This window comes from Wolffia australiana, chromosome 13 (genome assembly GCF_029677425.1).
Source record: "Wolffia australiana isolate 7733 chromosome 13, ASM2967742v1".
In the NCBI taxonomy this organism is placed as follows: Eukaryota; Viridiplantae; Streptophyta; class Magnoliopsida; order Alismatales; family Araceae; genus Wolffia; species Wolffia australiana.
Genome location: NC_135847.1, coordinates 12,117,909 through 12,142,429, shown reverse-complemented (window position 1 = coordinate 12,142,429; position 24,521 = coordinate 12,117,909). Strand labels below are relative to the sequence as shown.

Genomic DNA, 24,521 nt, shown 5'->3' with positions numbered 1-24,521 from the left:
CAGATTCCTCCGTCCATCGTTGGAGACCTCCGGAACGAAAATCGTCCCATCCGGTGGTTCCCGGGATGAATTTTAGTCAGAACTTTAGTTGAATAGTGCAGGGACGCGAACGGGACGATTTTTATCGTCCCGTCCGCGTCCCTGCACTATACTTTCAGGATATGTTAGCATCTCCCTTAATTTTCTTTTAAAAACTCTGGACTAGAGATAAATAAACAAACAACGCCAATTATTTTACCGCGTTCGTCGATTCCCGCCATTTCCTGTCTCTTAATCGAAACCCTAATTTCTCCTGCGCGAAGAGATGGCGAAGGCTGGAGAGGGCAGCGGGCAGGAAGAAGACGATGAAGAAATCCCTGCAATCAATGTTTCAGGCGAAAGTTCGGAAACAATCCAAACGAAGAACTTACATTCATTCAATCAAAACACGATCTCCCCGAGCTCGTTCAGCGATCTTCGCTGCGAATCGTCGTGCTGCGAAGAGAAATCGGTGAGAAAATACGCTAGGAGAGACCTCGAGGCCCTGAGATTTGCCGATCTTGACCTGCAGAAGGAGAAATGGCATCAGGTTTATCAGGGATTAGATTCTAGGGTTACTCAAGAGTACGACGAACTGACAGAGACTGTTAAGAAGGGGGCGAGCGGAAATCTTGACCGTCGGAGGCTGTGGGAGAGGAAGGAGTTCCCAATCGCCACCAGTATGCGATCTCTTCGATTCCATTTTTTTGATTCTTCCAATGCTCAATGATGTTCTGTTGATGTAGGCGAGCGTGTTGAATGCGCTTTGGATTCCGAAGATCAATCAGGAGTTGTTCTTGGCTTGAGCTTGAACGAGGAGAGCTTCGTAGCAGAAGAAGAATTTGATGAATTTGATAGCGATGATGAGTTCGACAGCATTCAGCGCCCTGCTTTTTCCGTGGAAGGAGAGCCTGATTACGAATCTGGTCCTCCTCAGGATGGATGGGAATACCTACGACGCGTGAGGTAATTGATAATCAGAATGTTAGTTTGACGAGATAGAACGAAGTTTTTTTTTTGATTTATCAGGCGAATTTTGTAGATGGGAAGCTGCCCAGATGCCCAGAGTAAGAGTATGCAAGGTGGATCGGAGCAAGTGGAGTGATGAACAGACGCCTTACATGCCCAAGATTCCTGAAATCGCCAAGTGCCCGGAGAATTTGCGGCCTTCTAAACTCTGGCTCGATCAATTTCTCACCGATTTTTCTGATCTCAGAAAGGTGCGGTCTCGCTTTCTGATTTGATTCCTTTCTTCCTTGAGTTAACTGCTGGATTTGAAGAATGATATAAATTGTGGAGATAAAATGCAATCAGTAATTCAACGTTGTTGCTAAACTAGATGATGACCTGATTTCGTTCTTCTGCGATCTTGTTCTTGTTCTCACTGCCGCGATTTCGTCTTGTTTCCTATATTTCTTCTGATTTCTTCCTTTCCAAGGTTAACCGTTGGATCGTTAACTCGGAATGATTTCCAAGGCTGCAGCCGAGCGTAATGATTACCAGATTCGTTCGGCTTTACGAACTATTTTACCGTCTTTCTTTCTCAGCTGGGATTTCATCTGATTTCCTTCATTTTTTTCTGATCGTGATGATAATTCGTGCTTCCCCATGATAACTAAGACGCAATGAGTGATTCAATGTTATCCGAACTCTTCGACGATCTTGTCTTCGCAGCTCCGATTTCTTCTATTTTCCAACAATCTTAGGATCCTGATGATAAGTACGGCTTCGCCATGGAATCAGGCATTCTCGGAGTGGGAGATCTCACCTAATCGCATCAACATCGCGGCGACATCGACCGAAGCAGAAATCAACAGCGAAGATGCTGAAGACTTAAGATCAAAGAACACCGCGCCGACGCTCTCCGCGATCCTGAAGATGGATCCCGTCACCAGAGCGGCAAATCTGAGAAATCGAATAAAAGCATTCGAATTAGCGTCATCTCTGTCATCAAACGATTGCTCGTGGATCTTCTCGCTGTGCGCGTCCGTGGACGTGCCGATGGACGCGGAGATGGGATCTTGCCTTCGGCGCCTGCTGCGGAAGTGTTCTTCGCTCCTCGCTAAGAAGACCGATCCGTCGGAGGAAGAAGTAGCCAGATTGAACATCCTCGTCGCCATCTCTGGTAGATTCTTCGGTCAATCGGAGGAGATCTGATTTACAAATCTTCGTGGACGGCAATTGCAGCGGATCGATCGGCGAGGATGAACCAGAGAGGACGATGCGAGATGAATTCAAATTTGTACTTCGCGCGGGAAAAAAAAGAGTTCGAAACTTATCTCGGCTTATGGTGGCCTTTATATAGCAAGTTTTTTTCTGAGGAAAATCCTGGAAAATGATAGTTCACGCTGCTTAATGTAAATTTCCAATTCAGCGCCTTAATTTTTGAATATTTTCCTCTGTTTATTTATTTCAAAATTAATACCCCCCCTCATGACTATACTTCTGGATCGTCCAGGACGTGGACGATGGATGGGACGGGATGAAGATCGTCCCATCCGACGTCCAGAATCAGTGCAGGGACGTGGAGGGGACGGTTTCGACCGAGAACTCTGGACGGGACGTATTTTTGGTCCAATTGGACAAAAACCGTCCCGTTCGGAGGTCTCGGGATGAATTTACGCCCCGATTTTCGTCCAACCTCGTGGATAGGATGATTTCTTTGTCCTAGGACGAAAAAACGTCCCATCCTCGTCCTTACACTCTCTAGTTCCGGATCGTCCGGGACGTAGATGATGGACAGGACAGGACGAAGATCATCACGTCCGACGTCCGGAATCATTGCAGGGATGTGGACGGCACAATTTTTTCGCCCGAGACCTCTGGTTGGAACTTTTTTTCGTCCGAGTGAACAAAAACCGTCCCATTCAGAGGTCTGGGGACGAATTTCATCCCGATTTTCGTCCAACATCACGGACGGGACGATTTTTTCGTCCTGGGAAAAAAAAACTATCCTGTCCGCATCCCTGCACTATACTCATGACTACTCAATGGGACCACTTTGGGACTAGGCCAGAACTCGACGTCAAATGGATATTGTTTGTCAATGAATGAAAGCCAAAAAATCCCATTCGTGTTTGAGTTTAATTCATACTCGCTCATCTTCGAATAAAGCATTGTTTGGTGATTAAATATAAGTTATAGAGAAAAGGAGAAAACATGGCGAATGATGTTTTGGTCCAGAACCAAAGGAGGCCATGACCGCAACAGTTCTCTAGGTCCATGGTGTGAGGATCATTGATGCGAGGACCAGTGTAAATACAGGTTACATCTGTAAAGGTGTGATTTATTAGTAGAACCCATAAAGCCAGAAATAAATATGCATTTGCTAAGAGATGAATGAAGATGTGATGAATAGAGGGCGTGTAGCAAGGTTAAGCAGTAAATGAAGGTGTGACTTCAAGAGCAGAGTAAAGATTCAGGTTCATGTTACGAAGTCAATGAAGATGAAGATGAAGAATTTTTCATTAAAAAATTCTTATAATAAAGTATATATTCCAACATCCTTTTATCCTTATGTGTGTAACCCTATAGGCCTATATACCATTCTAGTTAATAACTTGAAAGGTCCAATAACATTTATTGACCAACCTCATTAATGAATTAATTAAAGATCACTTAAACATGATCTATAGGTTAAGTTTTCAACCTTGTGGGTGACAAGCTACACCTCCTGCTCTAGAGTATGACAAACTTCGTTATAAAAATCAGATGAGAATATCTATCAGAGGGAACATATAGATTCCTTCATCAAGTTCACCATGTAGAAACACATTCTTGATATCATATTGAGATATCTATTAGCTGAAGTGAGCTTTAAGTGCAATGAGTATCGTGACTATATTTAATTTTGCCACATCTGCAAATATTTTGAAGTATTCTATCCCATAGGACTAAGTAAAACCTTTTGCCACCATGAATGCCTTACACCACTCAATGTGTCGTTGGAGTTGTACTTTGGTCAGTACACCCATTTATACCTCAGCACTTTCTTTCCTATTGGTGACTGTATTAGGTCTCACATGTTATTGTCTCCCAAGGCTTGCATCTCAAGGTTCATTGTTGCTTTTCGTCCCTACATAAACAAGGCCTCCTCTATTGATTGTGGGATGACCACATCCACCAGGTTACTAATGAAAGCCTGATATTGAGGTGACAATCTGGGGTATTTTAAATAATTGGACATCTACTATGTATCCCTATTTTTAATATGTATACTGTTCATAGGGCTATAGGCTAGTATGATTGACATGTTGGAGTTTTTTTATCACCCGCACTCTTGAGCTCAAATTGAGAGTCATAGTGATCTTTCAACTTTCATTGTCCCTTATTGGTGAGCATCTCCAGTTTCTTTGTCCTCTTTTTCCAATGATGGGACCTTGACAGTTTTAATTTGAATAATCCCAAGTTCAGCCTCTTCCACGTTCCCTTCTTTGGAAAGACTAACCTTCTTAGACATCTCTACACTCGGTTGGAGGCCCTCTACTTCAACACTTGAGGAGGTCCATTTTTATAATGTGTTTTCACTTCCTGATAACTTGGATATGCTATTATGGATAAATTACTACACCTCGTTAAAGTTTACATCTGCTAAATTAAAGAATTTTCAGATGCAAGGTAGAAGAATGTATACCCCATCTGAGAGAATAAGTAGCCAACCATATCATACTTAATATCCTCTAGGTCAAATTTTCCTCTCCCTTGGCTATGACACGAACAAAATGATAGAAATATGTCATTGGAGAGTGAACCACACATTCCATATCTCGTTCTATATTCATTAATATAACATATTCATTATAATGCACATGTGATGCTTATAATGAAGTCCATTAACACATGATCAGACTTAGTGAATTATGATGAGATCATAACACTGAGGTCACTAGTTTTAAGCATATGTTCTAAATATTCCTATATGAAGGATACTCGAGAAGGACATCAAAGTATCTAGATAGAATAACACTTACTAGCCTCACTCATATGATCTATATTGCCGGTCCCATGGTTATTAGTGTAGAGACACTAAAGATAGATACCACGTTCTTTAGTGTAAAGAGTTCACTGAATTGATTTGTATGAATCCTTGAATGGAATTATACCAAACTGTCAATCAGGTTGATTCACATCAAGCTTGTGCAAGTGGTTGTTAGATCTGAGACACTAAAGACGTCTTGTGGCCGATCTTGTACTTTGACTATGACCGATGAGTCTTTAATCATAGGATTCTAAATAATCTTAGTTCAAGTGTATCAAGAAGTTCACAAAAATGATTGAGTTTTCAAGATGGGATCATCCACCCTTAGTATAAAAGGAGACAATTCAAGGAAGATGATGTGATAAAGTCCTTACCCAATGTAATGAAAAATCGGATAAGAGTTCTTCGATGATTTTTAAACGCATCAGTACTAGCTCAGATAACCGATTAGGGTTTGATAGATTACCATACCCTAGATCATCCTAGGCGCGTCAAGTGGATCGGGGATTATAAGTATACGATAACTGGTGATGAACATGTTCCATGAGTGAGTCAATACACATGCTTTTATATCTTATAGAGCACGAGGTGTAGCTTAGTACCCCATGGGTTGGAGACTCAACATGTTGATTAGGTTAAATCGATCCGCCGTTATTAATCTATATAATAATAAAATTAATTAATTAATTTTCAAGCTCAATAAAGGTTATTTGACCATTGGACTCGTTAACTTGACTGATACATGGGCCTAGAGGGTCACACACATTTGGTCTTTTGGATGTTGGAAGATATACTTAAGTTTTGAGAATTTTTATGAAGAATACCCACTTTGTATAAATACGGGTAGGCCCTAATCAAAATTAACCTAGGCAAGAATTGTTTAGGGGTCTTCCCCTTCGTCTCTCTTCTCCTTGATGAATATTATGTGGCCATCAAGCCAATCACACTACCATATTTATTTGAGTTCATTAAATAAAATATTTATGTTCATTATTATTCCATGTGATGTTTATAATAAAGTCCATGAATACATGTAATGACTTAGTGAATTATGATGATATTATAATACAGTGATCACTAATATTTAAACATGTATTCTAAACAATTCTATTTGATGGATAGTCGAGACAGACATCGAATTATCCAGATAGAATAGCACTAGTTGATCCTACTTATACGATAAATATAGTTGATCCTATGACTATTAGTGTGGCGATACTAAGGACAAATAGTGGTTTCTCTTTGGAGAAAAAGTTCACTTAATTGATATGTATGAATCCCTGAATGGTATTATATGTAAATGTTAATCATGTTAATTCATGTCACGGTTGTATAAGTGATCAACTGACCTGAGACACCAAGGACATCTCGTGAATGGATGACTACATTTTGACTATGACTTACGAGCCTCTAATCATGGATTCAAACAATTCATAACTTGGATGCAGTAAGAAGCTCATAGAAATGATTTAGTGGTCAAGACGGGATCATCTGCCCTCGGTATAAGAGGAGATTGACTCCCAGAAGATGATGCATAAAATCCCTTGCTAGGGTAGTGAGAATTTTGAAGAAGTCGTTCTCCAATGATCCGCGTTATGCATCATTACTAATTGAATGACGGATTAGGGTTTGACAATAAACCATACCCTAAGTTGTTCGAGAGTTTTGTGCTGATGAAGTATTATACATATATGGTAACCGATGATGGTAAAGGTTTCATGAGAGAGTTCAACACTACTCGGTATCTTCTAGAGTACAAGGTATAGCTTGGCATCCCAAGGGCTAGAAACTTAACCTATCGATTGGGTTAAATTGATTCTATTTAATTAATCTTTATGTTGATATAGTTAATTAATAAGGTTGATCAATAATTATTATTGAGGCACTAAAGTTATTAACAAGAACGATAAATGGGTCTAGAGGGTCACACGCATAATGTCAAAGGGCAATGGTAGATATATTTTACTTTTAGGGTTTTTGAGAAAACCATTAAAATATAAAGAGGGAAAGGGCTCTCATTTCAAGCACCCATGCAAGCCAGATTTGAGAACCCCTTACTTTCTTCATTCTCTACATCACTACTCAACCAAGGAGAGAGTCTCCAAGGAGAGTTGAACAAGAAGAGGTGGAGATCCAAGCGCCGAGTGATCGCGTGGATACTTCCAAAGGTCGGAAGCATGAACGGCTTCGGAATGATCTCAAAGTGAGCATGTCAAAGGTGGAATAAGTTCCCCAAAAGGTACATTTGATGTTGATTTAAAGATCTATTATGAATCTATCCACACGCTTCTACATCCATGGAAATGTCTTTTCCATGGACGAACCAAGGCACCAACCCCAACACTCCCCACAGCTCACATTCACTCCTGATGCGATTAGGATGGCGTAACGATGACAAAGAAGGTTGAACAAAGATTGTCACGGCGAAGGAGGAGCATCGATATGTCAAGAATCTAGTGTATATTTCTACAGGTTGCACACATGAGCAGCTCCATATTACTCATTTGATGATCTAAGGATTCCTTTTAAATCAATTTTTGCGAATCATTTTATGTTTTTCATCCAAATTGAGGTCCTAGAGCCCAAGTAGAAACAGAGAAAATCCACACACCCATTAACTCGTGGGAGATGTATATATACATGTTACATCTGTAATGGGCCAGTCCTAGTATCTAAAAGGCTTTACAAATAAAAGAAAATAGAAAATATAACAAGAGCAAAGATAAAACAGAAATATGAAGACATAGGATGATGAGGATCTAGCTAACAATAAGTGTTGGGCCCCTAACTAGGCGGCATTCCCTGCCCAGAGGCCTGCGTGCTTATTGGGAGGGCGTGTTCGCATTTTCGGCTCACGACATTAAAGGACTGAGTCATTATGGGTAGCGATGCCCAAATACCTGACCTTTCAGGCCATTTCCCCTATATGTGGCGATACACTACAGACCGTGCATGTGCCCGTCCACGCCCAAGGCGGGATGGATCAGGTACGATCCGCGCGTGCTGGGCACGCGGGCTGGCCGGTGTGTGCGCGCGCGCGCCAACGCCAAGCACCACGCATGGGCGCCAACGTTGGTGCTTGCGCAGGAGCTGGAAGCGCTGCGCGCAGGTGCAGCGCGCGGAGTTGTGCGGGGTGCCGCGTAGCAGCTGCGCTGGCAGTGCGTGCATTGCGTGTGTGGGGCGCGGGGCCGGGGTACATCCCGCCAGGAGACTAAGGCATGTGGCGCAACGAGAGCCCATCTCTGCCCCTCTCTCTTTGCTTCTTGGTCTCTCTCTCTCTCTCTCTCTCTCTCTCTCTCTCTCTTTCTCTGTCCCTCCCTCTTTGTCTCTATCTCAGTCTTTGTCCCTCCCTCTTTGTCTCTGTCTCAGTCTTTGTCCCTCCCTCTTTATCTCTTGGTCTCTATGTCTCAGTCTTTGCCCCTCCCTCTTTATCTCTTGGTCTCTATGTCTCAGTCTTTGCCCCTCCCTCTTTATCTCTTGGTCTCTATGTCTCAGTCTTTACCCCTCCCTCTTCGTCTCTTGGTCTCTGTCTCTGTCTCTGCCCCTCCCTCTTTGTCTCTTGGTCTCTCTATCACTCTTGGTCACTATCCCTCTCTCTTTGTCTCTTGGTCTCTCTATCTCTCTCAGTCACTGTCCCTCTTTCTCTGTCTCTTGGTCTCTATTTCTCAGTTTTCTCTACCTCTTTGTCTCTTGGTCTCTATCTCTCAGTCACTGTCCCTCTTTCTCTCTCTTGGTCTCTATTTCTCAGTTTTCTCTACCTCTTTGTCTCTTGGTCTCTATCTCTCAGTCTCTGTCTCTCTGTCTCTCTCTCTCTCTCTCTACCTATCACAGTCTTTCTCTCTCTCTCTCTCTCCTTCTTAGTCTTTGTCTCTCTCTCTTTTTCCCTTAGTCTCTCTCTTTCTCTGTATCTGTCGCTCTCTCTTGTCCTTTGGTCTTTCTCTTTGTCTCTTGGTCTCTCTTTCGGTTACTGTCTGTCTGTCTCTCTCTCTCTCTCTCTCGATGAGTATCTCTCTCTCTCGATGAGTATCTCTCTTGCTGTCTCTCTCCCTCTCCCATGTTCTATTTCAGTCTCTCTTTCTCTCCCCTCTCTCTTGTTCTCTCATTCTCTCTCTCATATCTCTTTTTCTTCTCTCTCATTGCTCTTCCCTCTTTCAATCTTTCTATCCCTCCCCCTCTTCTCTCTCTCTCTCTCTCTCTCTCTCTCTGTTTACTCTTTCTTGGTCTCGCTCTCAGTGTGTTTCTATGTATCTTTCTCTCTCTCAATGTGTTTCTATGTCGCTCTCTCTCTTCAGATCTCTCTCTCTCTCTCTGTGTTTCTCTCCCCCTATGCTCTCTCTCTCATTGTTGCTCTCTCTCTCTCTTTCATTATTTAAAAAACTGTCACCACCATCATATGTGCGGCCATCCCATCTCATCTCCTATCTAAGACTCTCCATCACTGTCATGATACCCACCACCAATATTGTGTCATGTCATCCGTCGGTGCACGACCTTCCAAAAGCCATTTGTCATCGTCACATCATCTATTAATCCTCCATCACGGTGGACGAATGATGTGATAGATGACGTTTGCCCTTTCCTATTGTGACATTCTAACCCTAGACATCCCAAGCTTTCATCTTGCATGAACGTTTCAATAAGTGGTATATTTACATTCCCCTAACTTTATTAAAAGTCTAATATAATGATTTTTTCAGAGGAAATTTGCGCTGCTTTATTTCTGGTTGCACTGTACATTGGACCAACGATTGCACGTCTGATATCTGTCAGATATCCGATAACGAATATATGGTAGAATCGGGGCGGTTTCTGATATCGGATATCAGATACCGGACGTATATCAAAATATCCATCTGACATGGGATATCGGGGGGCTCCAGACATGGCAGATGCTGCAACCAGTTGTCGAATTTGATATCCAGATATTGGATATCAAAATCCGTACTGAAAAACAATATCCAGATAACGACATCCGATATTGGGATACCAGTTTAAACAAAGAGGAATATTCTCCCATGTGGAACAAATAAAAAATTTTCAATAGTATAAATAGCATTTTTCAGTTAATTTCTTAAAAAGACCATGCGTTGTACAAGATGCCAGTCCGCAAACCTAAAGAGCCCACCTTGCGCTCCCCTTAGACATGGAAAGTGGCCCATTTTGTACTAGGCCTGACTAAGTGCGATTTCATTAGAGAAATGTTAAGGAAAACCTTTCAAAAATGAAACGAAATTGTATGTCAGGTATCAAAAAAACCGATATCTGATGTCGATAACCGATATCCGATATCATCATTCAACCTATGAGACGAGGGCAGATGCCAATATGAGGATGGATAACAATATTATATATCAGTACTATAGCAACCGAGATCCGAATATCAGAAAATCCCATTTCCGATATATGGTTCAAAAATGATATATAGTTCTGCATCGTCCTGGACGTGGACAATGGACAGGAGAGGACGAATGTCGTCCTGTCCGACATCCGGATTCAGTGTAGGGACGAAGGACGGGATGATTTTTTGTCCGATGGTAAGAAAACCGTCCCGTCCAGTCCTCTCGGGACGAATTTTCGTCCCCTCCCTGGTCCCGGACGAAAAAATCTAATTTATATTTTTAATATATTAATATAGATTTTTCTAAGTTTTTTAGGGAATTACGGAGGAGAGCGAATGCAAAGGGCCATATGTACAATTATTTCTGTTTGCACGCACGTAAAAAAACTGGGACTTTGATGCAAATTGTCATCTCAACCGTCAGATGTGTATCTGGCGGTTTTCCGTTCAGATTCGTCCGTCCAACGTCCGAGACCTCCGGATGAACGGTTTTTTCATTCCATGGTATGAAAACCGTCCCGTCGGGTGGTCTCCGGGACGAATTTTCGTCCCGAAATTCGTCCATATATTTGGACGGGACGATTTTCCGTCCCGGGATGACAAAATCGTCCCGTCCGCGTCCCTGCACTATATTAACTCCCGATGTTGTCATCTGATATCCGGGTTTGTAGAGATTGAAGTGAGGAAGATCGAGAAGCGGCGATGAGATGGAGAGCTCGAGCAGGAGCGAGAACGTGAACAAGGTTTTCTATGCCGAGGGTTACCATCCGATCCAGGCCGGGAGCATAGATGGAACCGATGTTCTTCCCCACGACAACGCCGTGTACAGGGCGTTGATCTGCTCCTCGGCGGGATTGTGTGAGTAATCCATGGCTGTAGCCTCTCGGCTGACGATTTTCCTTTTCGTTGAACCGTTCTTGTTCGTTTTCTTCGTTCAGATGATCCTTTTGGCGATCCGAAGGTCATCGGCGATCCCTATCGCACTCTCTTCGTCGGTCATCTTTCGCATTACACCACCGAAGATACTCTCAGAAAGGTAAATCTCTCTTTCTGCTTTATTTCTTTAGATATACTATAATAAACAGATGAGATGATGAATTTCTTAGTTTCGCCGCGTCTTCATTATAATAGGCTATGAAGAGATATGGGAGAGTGAAGAACCTACGACTGGTCAGGCACATAGGTATTTCTTCTAATGACTTATTTAGCAAGAGTGTATCTTTCATAGATTAGCCAAGTCATACTCTTACGGATCTCACGATGGATAACTCTGATTTTCTTGGTTGAATATTTGATGAACCCTGTAGAACTTTATTCTTTTTCTAAGGGTGGACGGAACAGTAAATCTATTCATCTTTTTTATCATCTTGGCGATGAATAAATATTCCTTTTTTTCTTTTGATATCTCAAAGACTACTGTTGTATTTATTTTGTATCTGCTGGTGTTTTCTGTGTGGACTTAATTAAAAATCTTAGGCTTTTCATCGATGATTCAAGTATGATTTCGCGTATAGTGTGGAAAAGGATCACATTTAGTGGAAAAGTGTTGGCTATTCTTGGTATTCTGGACAAACATTAGGGGCCCATCGCGGTTTAGCTTCACCCAATAATACCGTTTGTTGGGGTGAAATCTGATTTCCTCCACAATCGTTAATTATAATTGCTGTGGTTGTTTGACTTCTTTGTGTTCTCCATTCTCCAACTATAGCTTGGAGGATCAATTGGTGTATGCTGGCCAGTACATGTTCAGGTTGAAGTGATCCAAAACCCCTCGATAGGTAAAATCCATCATTTTACTGGTTTGGGATATTCTGGATTTTACCTTTCTTGAATATTTCCCTTTAAATAAAGACAATTAAGAATGGAGAATTGAAGTTGCTGCATGGATTAACCCCTCATCTCTTCCGTGTCTCGCTCCTTGGATCTTACTGTTCTGTTCTTAAACCAAATCTCAAAACCAACTCCCTCCCTTGGATCTTAAACCAAATCTTCTCACAATGGGAATGCTTCCATCTTAATTGGAAGCTTCGTCAAGGTTCCCATCAGTTTATTACGATCCCTTGTACTCGGAATGTTCTTGATGAAATTGCAATAATGTCACAGTAGACGATGATAGTATCAAGGGAGAATTAGAGAAGGGGAGTGGAGGGGAGACGAGGGGAAGGGTGATAGAGAGAAGACGAGGGGGATCCGGCAGACTGGACGACGCCATTGAGCAGGCGGGATGGACAACGCCTGAGCTCGTGGGGACTCGGACTCCGTCACAGGTCTGGACGTACTAGTCAAAAGCCGTCGTCTCTAGCCTGATAGCCCGGCTTAAGGAAGCCCGGCTATTGGGCCTTTGTCTTGGGCCAGGACCGGTGCTCATAGATGCGATTGCGGATTGCAGGGAATTTAGTTTTATAAAGGATAATGCCTGGTAGAATGCCATGGTTGAGTTTCTATTTCGGAGGAACCTATGCCATAAAATATTGTTGATTTTATTGAAAAATTGATTTTTCATAGTCACGTTGACAGTAATTTAAGACCTCTCTCTGCAGTCACCGGTGCTTCGAGAGGCTATGCATTTATTGAGTTTGAATCAGACCAGGATATGCGCCGTGCCTATGAGGTTTTAATCTCCTCGAATAACTTGGTCTCTGAAAGCATATTCATTCATCAATTACTCATTAATCGATTTTTTATTTCATTACCTTATTAAGAAATCAGCGTTCATTTGTGTTCAAACGCCAAGCAGGAAGCCCATCACTCCATTATCGATGACAGCGAAGTGATTGTAGATTATTATCGGCAGCAGCTTATGCCCGGATGGATCCCCAGAAGATTAGGTCCATGTTTCTTCTTATGCTGATTAAATGTTCTATTAATCAAATTAATTTACCTTAACGGTATTTTACTAGGCGGAGGTTTAGGGGGGAAAAAGGAATCCGGGCAGCTACGATTTGGCGGAAGAGAGAGGCCCTTCCGTGCCCCTTTGTATGGTTTTCCCTGTCGTAATTATGGTTTTTGGAGCAAAAAAATTGCAAATTTTTTTGATGGGGGCTTTTTTCCACAATCAGGAGACCCATTCCCTATGATGATCTGAAGAGGCTCGGTATACCACCTCCCCCGGAGGGCAGATACTTTTCACGCTTCGAGGTGGTCTCTCAATTTCTCTCTGTTCATCCGTTCCGTCACTTACTGTCATCAGTCATCTGTCCTGACCTCGGAACAGGAAACAAAACAAAAGCCTTCATTCCTTCCCTTGCATTCCGTCATTGTTTTATGTATATAAAAACCCTAGCCATATGAATAAAAAAACCCCTAGGAAAAACAATAAAAAAACTTTTCCTCTTCTTAATTGTCTTCTCCATATCCTCTCTCCTTTACATGCCCTTCTCTCTCTTGTTTTATGGTATCTCATCTGATCTCACTCTTTTGGACTTTGAAGACACAATGATTTTTAGTTCTCTTTGATGAATCCCATTTCTCTCATGATTAGTTTCTCCTTTCTGCAGCATGAGATTCCTGTCTTCTGTCACAGCAGGGTTCTCCTCAAAGTCTGTGAAGTCCTATTCTCTCACCTCTACCCCTATTTGAAGTCCTGAACTTGTGTGTCTCCCTCAGCTGCCATGGGTGTGTGTTTCTGTATCCATAGCTCTGCGCCCAGTATGTAATTATGAACCAGCTGATATGCAAAAAAATCCAAAAATCCAGAGGCATTGTGGCTGCAAAAAATGAGACAAATGTTGTCTCTCCCTGCTGCTCACTGCCCCCTTGTTGCCCAGCCACTCCAGCTGCCCAGCTGCCCCAGCCACTGTCCGCCTGGACTGGACAGTCCTCCCAGCCAACCTCCTGCCTGAGGAAGACATCCACTCACTCTCAAAGGACTCCCTGCACCTGGACCTTGAGGCATCGCTCTCCTGAGGGAGGGCCAGCAGAAGGAGCTGCTGGGAAGACTCAGCTCGGTCTGAAGTCAGGGAGTTCATGAAAGTCTTGATCAAGAAAAGGATGATTGAGAAAGTGGAGAGCCTGAAGAAGCTCGGAAGGTGAACGAGGATGGAAGGTAAGATTCTCCTGTGCTGTCTTGCAGAAAATTACTTACTTCTGTGTAGAAATGCACCTAATGAAAGAGCACTGCAGAAGAGCAAGAGCCAATTCTGAAGCGAGCAACTGCGATAATATCTCAACTTGCACATTATGGCCAAATTTGAAAGCTGACTCTTGAGAATTCTCCTCCTCATTTGTCACTGACATCTCTTTGTCTTCAATTCTGACATCTGTCAACTCTGATTCAGAGATCAACCCTGATTGATGGGCCTCTGAAAATTTCCTGCTTAGCACAGCACAGACAGAAATTCAGCAGGAGAGCAGAAGAACTTTCAGAGAACTTCCGAAAAGAGCCTAAAGAGAATTGGCACCAGCTTCCACCGAGCAGCTCACTTGGCCAAGAAGGAAAGACCTCCAAGACCACCCCTCTCAGCACCATCACATTCCAGTGGCACCATCTTCAAGGCAACACTCTCAGAGGAACCAAGATATTGCAGGAAGTCTGACATTGAAAAAGGGGAAGGACGTGATTGGAAGGGAAAAGGGAACAAACTGGGGAAGAAGAACGGAAATGGAAGACCTGGAATAGGTTGGCCCAGAAGGCCAGTGAAGGTGGCAAACCACGGGGGAAAACCACTGATGCAGGAAGCGCGACAGGAGAAGATTATATTATCAGAAGATAACAACAAAGATCAACAAATCAGATGAATCAGATCACTCAAGAAACTCACAGCTCTGCATTACCAGTACCTTTTTTGCATTTACCACCTATTTTGGATTTTTGGGTCTTAGATTCAGGGGCTAGTCTTACCATATGCCATATGACCATATGTTACCTTCAAGATCATTGTTTTCAAAACAAACAACTTCAGAGTTTCAACTGCTAATGGAGGGATACTAATGGAGGGAAAAAAAAGGACAATTATGAGGACAATTATATATAAAAAGGAAATATGTATACCTGAATTAAAGGCAAATCTTATTAAAGGCAAATCTTCAGCCTGAGAGGGGTAGAGGTGGGGTGGATTCAACTTCTCTTTTCTCTGACTGCTTTCTATAGAACATAGACACCGGGCAGAAGATTTCGCCTGTTAGCAGGAATTCTTTGCTGGCTGTACTGGAAGATGGGGGGGAGCAGAAGTGATCTACGCTGCCCAGAGGAAGAACGGGGAACGCTTTCTCCAGGAGAGACAGACACAGACACATCATGTTTGAAACAATTACAACAATTAGTTATTTAAGGGATTATTTTGAACATCTTAATAAAGCAAAGCTGCTAAAAGCTACAATTTGCTAAACATCATATCCAAGTACGAATCATAGGCCTCCTCGGGCCTCGAATGTGTTCATAGTGATGTATGGGGCCCCCTGCTCATATCTGGGCTTGGCACATCAGAGATGGTTCATCTTATCGTGAGATGGATATCTATTTGGAGTCAGTGAGGTGGTGCCGATGTGGTGAAGAGAACAGCAGACTTCTTAGATAGAGAACGTGAACAGGAACCTGAGGTTAGTGCTGCCGAGTCCTGTTGAGGAGAGGAGGCCTCATGCACTAGAAGAAGATGGATGGTCAATTGCTAATCAGTAAGGCTCTCGAAGTGTACGAAGACCAAGCTACCCAGTAGTAAGTCACGCTCATATACCCGGATATCTCAGAATATAAACAAGTTGGCCCAAGGGCAGTCATATCATATTGACGACTACAATGAGACATTTGCCCCAGAAGCTGGAGCTGAATACAGTCAAATTCTGATTGCTCCAGTCCCCGTCTCTCAAATCAACAACAGACTACAGCGTTTTGCTGTGAACTCTCTAAGCCAATTCATGTAAGCGACCCACCCACTCCTGTCAAGGAGCAGCTGATCGAGTTGCTGCATATCTGAAAGGGATTCCATTCCATCGGCTGTTTTTCAGCAGGAGACAGAGCCTGGTGTAATTCTTTTTTTTTTATCTGATTTACTCTTGTTTATTGAGAGACAGTCGTCGCGCATCGGGATACTCTAAGCTTCCTTCCTTGGTAATAATCATACTTGGCGCAGTAAGAAAGCAGAGAGTCTCCCTCTCAAGTGCTGAAGCTGAAGCTCCGTGCCTTGAAGAGAGGTCTGTGAAGGCATGTGGCTTAAAGGTATTTTAAAGGATCTTCATCTATATAACGCAAAGGGAGATCTTGCATTCAGACCCTTTTTGTGCCCTATTTTCTGGTGTTCTTTTATAACTGTCCTTCCTTTTCTCCGTCATCCGCTCCATCTCGGCCCGGAAGACGGAATGAAACTGCAGACTCTGTGACAGATTGCTGACTTAAATGCGGTGCCATGCCATCCCAGCCATCCTATTCCATCTTATTCCGAAACCTTACTTTCTCTGGATGTGTAAACCATGCTGGGTTCCTTATTCTCTTTCTTTGCTCTATCTCTATTTCTGGTTTTTGTTCTGTTTATGTCTATATTTGCCTCTCTGTCTAGCTTTCCTTTTCTGCTTCTATCTCTAACTCGATGTGCTCCTTAGTTTACTGACCTTCTATCTCTCTCTCTGAATCTGCCTTTCTTCCTATTTATTTGAACCATCTGATTTCCAGTGTTTTAACTGTTTATCATCTCTCTCTCCAACCCCATCCATCATTCTATTGTCCTTCCAATCTATCTTTCTAACCCAGTCACATGAGTGGCCCAGCTCGTATCTCACATCAACTTTTTTTGGCAGATACCTTCGCCTCCAAGACGGGAGTCGACAGACGTGGACATACATCCTAGAGAGAGAAAGCGAGGGCAGAAGGACGAACCAGGCAGGAAGAATTCCTTTCGAGAGAGAGAAGATACCTCCAAAAGAGGAAGAAGGGAAGAGAAAGAGGGCCCCTCCACCAGACGTCCTGATTATCCCCATGATCATCGGCAGCAACATCACAAGAGGCATCATCACAAAGGCTAACAAGACCGTTGACCTATCTAGAGGGAGAGAGATGGAGAGAAAGAGGGAGATATACTCTGATGAACTGTTTCTACACCATCACTAAGATCCATTGGTTCATTAATCTATCATCTCTAGAGGGAGAAAAAGAGAATTATACAAACATGGTCAATGTATATGGAACTATTATCTCAATTTACAGTCCTTATAACTGCAGCATTACTTACCAACAGATCAATTTTTCTTGAGAGTTATATGGAGATAGAGAAAGATAGAGAGAATTTTGCCTGTTGGGTTGATGATGAATGTGGAACTGTGCCTTGATTACATGACCTGTTTAAGCTGCATCAGTGATCCTGAGATATGACATGACCCCATGTCGGGTTTATGTCCGCTTAAGGCCCAATAAGGGAATCAAAGGGAAGACTGGAGCCCAGATCCCTGAAGAGCTACTTAACCCGTCAAGGCCCTCTGGGTTAGGGCATGAAGACAGTACCTCAAGTGAGCCTCTCTATCTCTCTTTCTCTCTCTCTCCCGATCCGTTTCCCCTCCTCTTCATTCAGTCGCACTCATCTCTCCCACCGCTTGCAGGCCACTCCTAGCTGCAAGCAACGACTGTTAAGGGCGTTCCGTCACCCCCTTCTGCTCGGCCTCGCCTTCCTCCTGCCCCCCCTCTCTTTTCTCATCTCTCTTCCTTCTCATCCATCAGACATTTGAGACTCTAAGTTTGATTGAAGCTTTGTGTTACATTTGGTTTATACCAAGATATTCCAAACTATAGTTTCTAGAGAGATAATGCAAACTGGGCCGATGAATATGGAACTTACTAGGGAAGGACATGGTCAGACCGAAGTTTGGTCAGACCGGACGGAACTGGACCGTTGGTCAGCCTTTTTAGGGCTGACCGAACCTTCTGGTCTGGGTCCGGTTCGCACATCGAACCGGACCGAAGACCGTTGCTCTCTCTCTCTCTCTCTCTACTGCTCCCTCTCCCTCTCCCCCTCTCTCCCTCTGTTCACTCTCCCATTCTCTCTCCCTCTTTTGCTTTCATCCTCTCTCCATCTCTCCCGCGCGTTCTCTCTCTCTTTGTTGTCCTCTTTCCCTCTCGTCTGCACGTTCTCTCTCCCTCTATATCTCTCTCTCGTTCACTCGTCTCTCCTGCTCGTTCTCTCTCACTCTCTCTCATTCGTTCTCTCTCCCTCTGTTCCGGTCTCATTCTCCCTATAATGCAGCTTTAGTACACAAACAACGTAAGAATGGGACTCGAATCCACAAGCCTTGCTCTACTTGAAGGAGCTAAGTCCTGAATCCACAGAACTAACCTCTCCAACCCTTGAATCCACAAGGGGTTGTACTTGAATCCACAAGCACAAAAGCACTATCAAACAAAGAGAACATTCAGAGGGGAGAAACAATAGTTTTAACAATACAATAGATTTCAAAAAATGCTCATTGAGGAATAGATGGGGGCCTTTTATAGGCCACAACAAGTGCAAAGTCGTCCATAATGATTGTACCCAAGACAAGACAAGTCAAAACATTGAAACAAACAATTCTGACAAGCTAAAAGAGATGATAAGCAGCCTGCCAGGCTTGAGCAGAGATATCCTGCAGATTTTGGGTCCTGTAGAAGCTATCATGAGGTATTTGTGTGGCTCAAGAAGATCTTGCTGGGACAAAACATAAGATATGCAGATCTTATAAGTTAGAGCAGAGATCATGGCAGAAGAAGAATCTAACAGAGGATTCTGTCAGAAGATATTGTCAGAGAAAATCCTGTCAGAGATAATCCTGTCAGAAGATTTTTGACAGGGAAAATTCTGTCAGAAGATCTTGTCAGGGAAAATCATGTTAGAAGATCTTGTCAGAGAAAATCCTGTCAAAAGAACTTGTCAGAGAAAATCCTGTTAGAGGATTTTGAGGGGCTGTAGGTATATTTCTGCAAATCTTGTCAGTCCTAGAAGAATCTCCTTCTTGGGCCACAACTTGCTAATGGGCCCCAACTACATCACCTTCTCGTCCGCTCTCCCTCTCTCTCTCCTCTTTCGCCCTCTATCACGTTCTCCTTATCTCCCTCTCATTTTCTTTCCCTCTATCCGTCTCCCTATCTCATTCTCCCCCCTCTTTCTCTCGCCCCCTCTCCCGCTCTCCTTCCTCCCTTCCTCACTCTTTCACCCACCCTTCTTCTCTCTCCCTCCCTCTCCCTCTCGCTTCCGGTCTTACTCTCTCTCTCTCTCGTTCGCTCTCCATCCCTCACTCCCTCTTTCCATTGTTCCTGTTCTCATTCTCTTCCTCTCATTTTCTTTCCCTCTATCCCTCTCTCTATCTTGTTCTCTCCCCCTCTCTCTCACCTTCTCTCCCGCTCCCCCTCCCCTCTGTCTACCTCGTTCTCTCCCTCTCTCCCTCACCCTCTCTCTCAATCTCCCTCTCCACCTATCTCTATCTCGCTCGCTCCCTCTCTCCCGCTCTCCCTCTCCTCTCTCTCTCCCCCCGCTCTCCCTCTCCTCCTCTCTCCCTCTCTCAAGGCCATCTCTCTCTCTCACTCTCTCTCCTGCTCTCCCTCTCCTCTCTCCCTTCTATCAAGCCCTCTCGTTCTCTCTCTCCCGCTCTCTGTCACCCCCTCTCTCTCCCTCTCTCTGTCACTCTCTCTCTCCTGCTCTTACTGTCCCCCTCTCTCCCTCTAGTCCTCTCTCTCGCCCACCCTCTCTTTTGCTCTCCCTCTCTCATTCTCTCTCTCACACACTCTCTCCCTCTCGCAATCTCTCGCTATTGAACTCCCTCCCTCTCGCCTGCTCCCTCTCCCTCACTTCCCTCTCAGGCTCTCCCCCTCTCCCTCGCTCCATCTCTCACTCTATTCCTCTTTCTTCCATGAACTCTCCTTCTTACCTGCTCCCTCTCTCTCTCTCTATGGTATTCTCTCTGCCTTTGCATTATGTCAATGTCACTCTCTCAATCTATCTTTCTCACACTCTTTCACTATCCCCCTTTCGCTCTCTCATTATTCAACACTGCTTCAGCACCAGAGGAGACATTAGATGCAGTGAGATGACCAAGTTCAACTTAACATTGAGTAGTCAACATGACCGGACCTAGCCCGGACCAAGACTGAGACCGAGACCGGACCAGACTTCAGGTCTAGGTTTAGGTTTTCAGTAAAACCGGACCGAGACCGGACCGTGTCCTTCTCTAGAACTGACTGAAGTTTGGTCAGACCGAACCAAACTGGTCCAGTAGTCTGCATTTTGAAGGCAGGCCAAATTTCTACTGCAGTCTTGTTTCACATATCAAACCAAACCAAAGACAGATAGTAATAAAACAATAATAATATTATTGTCATTATATATTGCGAGCTTCAACATGAAATATTAAGATAGAGAGAGACTCTATCTTTCTGTTCTTTTTTTGTTTCCAAAACTATGACATGACTATTAACTTTGACTTTGTCATTGACTTATCAACATAAAATTTTAAACCGATCCTCGGGTTATTGACCGGATCATGACTTCCCTATTTACGAAAACCTATCTGGCCAAAAAAATATTGATTTTCAGCCCTTTTGATTGCAGCATCATAGAGACCCTCAGATTCATCCATCTATCTTTTCTAGAGAGAGAAAATTAGATAAATATAATAATGAGAACAGCATCGTTAAATGTGTCACATAAACCATGATCTTCATCAGTGAAACCCTATTGACATTAGTCTCTCTATCCTAGAGAGAGATAGGGAGACAGTAAGACCTGAAACCATATCTTGGTTTACAATGCCTGGTACTGTTCCATCAAGAGACCCTAGGCCCATAGAATCTCTGCTCTAGACAAAGATTAGAATTGAGTTCCACTAATATATCTTTCTAGAGAGAGTACCTTGATGAATACAGCATCAGTGATACTCATATTCGTCAAACTATATTTTCTAGAGAGAGATAGATACCGAGAGGATTATGCGAACTGGGTCAATGAATATAGAACTATACCTTGATTTACAAATACCTATTCTCGCCAAAAAATTTCTCCAGGAACAGGAGGATGATGAAGATCAGTCATCACCAGACAGATCTTCGCCGCCGGCAGCATCATCATCCTGGGCCTTCTGTTCTTCCAGAGCCCGCCTCGCCTCTCGCCGCTTGGCCTGGATCTGTCGAACATACTCGGTGATTATGACATTGATCTTTGGAGGAGGCCTGCTGGAGCTGTGCACCAGCCCTGCTCTTTTAAGAGCTTGTGAGACGTTTTTCTGAGCTTTTTGTACGTGAGTTGGGCAGTAGGAGAGTTGAGGAGCGCACAGAATCGGCTTCCCGCAGATCACTGAGCCAGATTGTGAGCTGCATCCAATCAAGAACACAAAACCCACATCAGATTTTGTCCCTAACTTGATACTAAAGGAAATTAGGGGGTAAATTTTTCTTACTTAATGGGTCCAGTTTGAAAAGGTTGCGTCCGGAGGAGGAATTAATGAAGAGATTACGGGACGTCGATTAGGAGAAGATTAGGAGAATTTTCCCACGTCGATTTGTTCAGTTTTGAAAAAGATGGGTTCACAAGAGGGACTGATTAAGGAAATAGGGGAAAATTTAATCATAGAAAATTTTCCCTTCCAATTCGTACACGGACGCGGAATTAATCAATAAACTAAGGAACTTTTTGCACATCGAGTTCATCAACCAAGATAAAGATACGCTCAGACAAGGAATTATTCAAGATATTAAATGAATTTTTTCCCAACGAATCCATACAATTTGAGAAAGATGCGCTCGTACATGTAACTAATAAAACAATTGAGGGGAAAAAATTTCTCATCGAATTTAACCAATTTGAAAAAGAAACGGTGATACAATTACCTAATCGAGAAATCGGGACAAAATTTTCAAATCGTATTCATCCAATAAAAAAAAGCCCAGGCAAGTAACGAGAAATACCTTTTGATGGGGAATGAACACGGTTTGTAAAGCTTCTGCCTGGGATCGGACAAAATATGGGGATGGCAATACATCGTGAGCGCCATCGGCTTAGTCTTACACCCAGGAAAAGCGCACCGATCTCTATCCCTCTTCCTACAAATCCCGACATCGCCATTCCTCCCGCTATCCCCCATCCCTTCACCATCAGCATACCCGCCATCATCATCCCCTTCAGCCTCCGACCCACTCTCGTCCTCTTCCACGGGACTACGCCCAAAAGTCCAATAGTAATTTCGATACCGAACCCTAGCTTCCTCCATCAAGCTCCAATACATCCTCTTGTAGAGCTTGATCAGCTGATTATCCCTTCGCATCCGTCGCCGAGTGACCTCCACTCTGGACAAGAACTCGGCGCCGCGGAGCGCCACGTCATCCTCGGATTCCTCGACGGATACGGGACGAACAGAGGAAGAAGAAGGTTGAGCGATCGTTCCTGCGTGGTTACCGTCGAAATCGAAGCTTCCGATCCGACCTTCGACTGCTCTTCTTCCTCCCTTGAACGGCAATCCCGGCCTGGTCTCGCTCCCGGACCCCATGAAAGCCGACGATTTGTAAACTGACTGTTGCGAGGAAGAAGGGGGGGGGGGGGTTATTTATAGGCCTCGGCCGGGTAATCGGACGGTCAGGATTTCGAGATTATGACGTGGCGCCTTTGGATTGGAGAATTTTTGGAAAAAGGAATGAGAACCGTTGAGGTTTAAGGAACTCAATTATTTAATTTTTTTATATTCCACATTGGACGGTTCAGTATAGAAGTATCGGACAGTTGGGATTTCAAGATTATGACGTGGTGTTATCGGATTGGATTATTTACAGAAAAGTGGAATTAGAAGAGTTTAAAAAGTTAAATATTTCGGGCTTTTAAATAGGCCCGCTTGTATAGTGCACGGACGCGGACAAGATGGTTATTTCGTCAGTGGGTCCACTTTTATAGTGCATGGACGTGGGGGGGATGGTTATTTCGTCCATGGGCCCACTTTTATAGTGCACGGTAGGGAACGACACCTCTTGGACGGGACGCCCCGGACATGACGGGACAGATGACGATGCGTGACGAACGGTGACATGACAAAATGTTTGTCACGTCACCGTCTCGTCACGCTTCCAAGGATTTTGAAAAATTCCGTCGCGTACTCGTCACGCGTCCCTTCTTCCTCGTTCTGTCATGTCACCGTCACCATGATGCCGTCACCGTCACAGGTGACGGAAATAATAATATTTTTTTTACTATGTTAATAAACATAGTTGAAGTATAATATTATTTATTTTACTATGTTATTATTTAAAATATTTATCTTATTATGTTAATCCGTGACGGGTGTCATCTGTGATGGGCATGTCGTCAGGTCACATGTATGAGGTATCCCGTTATTGTCACGTACAGCCCGTCACGCGTCACCGTCACCGTCACCGTCACGCCCCATGCATTCCGTCACAGTCACCGTCACGTCATCCGTCACGTGTCCGTCACAGTGACGTGTGACGTGACGGATGACGTTTGACGATCCCTAGTGCACGGGCGTGGACGAGATGGTTATTTCATTGGTGGATCCACTTTTATAGTGCATGCACGCGGTTGGGACTGTTATTTCGTCCGTGGGCCCACTTTTAAAGTGCAGGGATACAGACGGATGGTTATTTCGTTCGTGTACGACAATTGTGCCGTTTGGGAGTTTGGACAAATGACAGGATGTGAAATCCTCCGCATGTCTATGGAAATGACAATTTTTTTGTCCATGGACTGTTATTTCGTCCGTGGGCCCACTTTTAAAGTGCAGGGATACAGACGGATGGTTATTTCGTTCGTGTACGACAATTGTGCCGTTTGGGAGTTTGGACAAATGACAGGATGTGAAATCCTCCGCATGTCTATGGAAATGACAATTTTTTTGTCCATGGACGAAGTAACGATCCCGAATGCACGTGCTATGCCACATGTCAAATTCTGAATGGCCTAACTCTGACACAGTCGGCGTACGGACTGCTTCGTCCCGGACATCTTACACGACGAGAATGCCTTGGACTGGACAATTTTCGAACAGAATGAGACATGGTTGAAAATATTTCAGATGGGAGAAACTCTGGACGGGACGATTCAGACAAAACTTTGAAATTGGGACGTAGGAGAGGAGTTTCTTTGTCCTGTCCCATCCTTCGTCCCCGTCTAGGATGATTGTGCACTATACCCACTTTATTCCAAATTGGACAGCTTATATCTTTTTTCTTTTTTTTTTTTTGGCAAAAAACATAGTGCCGGGTACGGCCAACCCGAGGGCTGTGCCCGTAGTCCCATC

The 24,521-nt window shown here is 43.7% G+C and overlaps 3 protein-coding genes across 4 annotated transcripts; 2 read left to right on the top strand and 1 right to left on the bottom strand.

Moving 5' to 3' along the window:
• The first annotated feature begins 231 nt into the window (after positions 1-231).
• LOC144711388 (uncharacterized) lies at positions 232-2,424 on the top strand. The gene is made up of 4 exons (XM_078585376.1): positions 232-698; positions 765-984; positions 1,061-1,238; positions 1,762-2,424. The coding sequence occupies exons 1-4, from the start codon at positions 305-307 to the stop codon at positions 2,173-2,175; spliced, it is 1,206 nt and encodes a 401-aa protein (XP_078441502.1). The 5' UTR covers positions 232-304; the 3' UTR covers positions 2,176-2,424.
• An 8,554-nt stretch (positions 2,425-10,978) lies between these two features.
• On the top strand, positions 10,979-17,462 carry LOC144711049 (RNA-binding (RRM/RBD/RNP motifs) family protein). 2 transcript variants are annotated; one of them, XM_078584964.1, is made up of 8 exons: positions 10,979-11,192; positions 11,273-11,370; positions 11,466-11,517; positions 12,875-12,969; positions 13,072-13,162; positions 13,235-13,310; positions 13,394-13,472; positions 17,064-17,462. In XM_078584964.1, exons 1-8 carry the CDS (start codon positions 11,042-11,044, stop codon positions 17,286-17,288), a joined length of 867 nt encoding a protein of 288 aa, XP_078441090.1. In that variant the 5' UTR covers positions 10,979-11,041; the 3' UTR covers positions 17,289-17,462. The 2 variants fall into 2 exon arrangements, with proteins under 2 accessions (XP_078441090.1, XP_078441091.1); XM_078584965.1 differs by having other exon boundaries at positions 10,980-11,192; positions 12,875-12,945.
• A 3,746-nt stretch (positions 17,463-21,208) lies between these two features.
• LOC144711050 (INO80 complex subunit D-like protein) lies at positions 21,209-22,780 on the bottom strand. The gene is made up of 2 exons (XM_078584966.1): positions 22,186-22,780; positions 21,209-21,591 (listed from the first exon to the last, which is right to left on the bottom strand). The coding sequence occupies exons 1-2, from the start codon at positions 22,761-22,763 to the stop codon at positions 21,306-21,308; spliced, it is 864 nt and encodes a 287-aa protein (XP_078441092.1). The 5' UTR covers positions 22,764-22,780; the 3' UTR covers positions 21,209-21,305.
• Between the last annotated feature and the right edge of the window lie 1,741 nt (positions 22,781-24,521).

What these genes read in the sequence shown, in the direction of transcription:
- LOC144711388 (XM_078585376.1), top strand. Translation starts at nt 305, where the DNA reads ATGGCGAAGGCTGGAGAGGGCAGCGGGCAGGAAGAAGACGATGAAGAA. An exon ending in GGAGTTCCCAATCGCCACCA is followed by an intron (nt 699 to 764) that starts GTATGCGATCTC and finishes CTGTTGATGTAG; the next exon opens with GCGAGCGTGTTGAATGCGCT. An exon ending in GAATACCTACGACGCGTGAG is followed by an intron (nt 985 to 1,060) that starts GTAATTGATAAT and finishes CGAATTTTGTAG; the next exon opens with ATGGGAAGCTGCCCAGATGC.
- LOC144711049 (XM_078584964.1), top strand. Translation starts at nt 11,042, where the DNA reads ATGGAGAGCTCGAGCAGGAGCGAGAACGTGAACAAGGTTTTCTATGCC. An exon ending in TAATCTCCTCGAATAACTTG is followed by an intron (nt 12,970 to 13,071) that starts GTCTCTGAAAGC and finishes AACGCCAAGCAG; the next exon opens with GAAGCCCATCACTCCATTAT. An exon ending in GATACTTTTCACGCTTCGAG is followed by an intron (nt 13,473 to 17,063) that starts GTGGTCTCTCAA and finishes TTTTTTTGGCAG; the next exon opens with ATACCTTCGCCTCCAAGACG.
- LOC144711050 (XM_078584966.1), bottom strand. Translation starts at nt 22,763, where the DNA reads ATGGGGTCCGGGAGCGAGACCAGGCCGGGATTGCCGTTCAAGGGAGGA. An exon ending in TGTTCATTCCCCATCAAAAG is followed by an intron (nt 21,592 to 22,185) that starts GTATTTCTCGTT and finishes GATTGGATGCAG; the next exon opens with CTCACAATCTGGCTCAGTGA.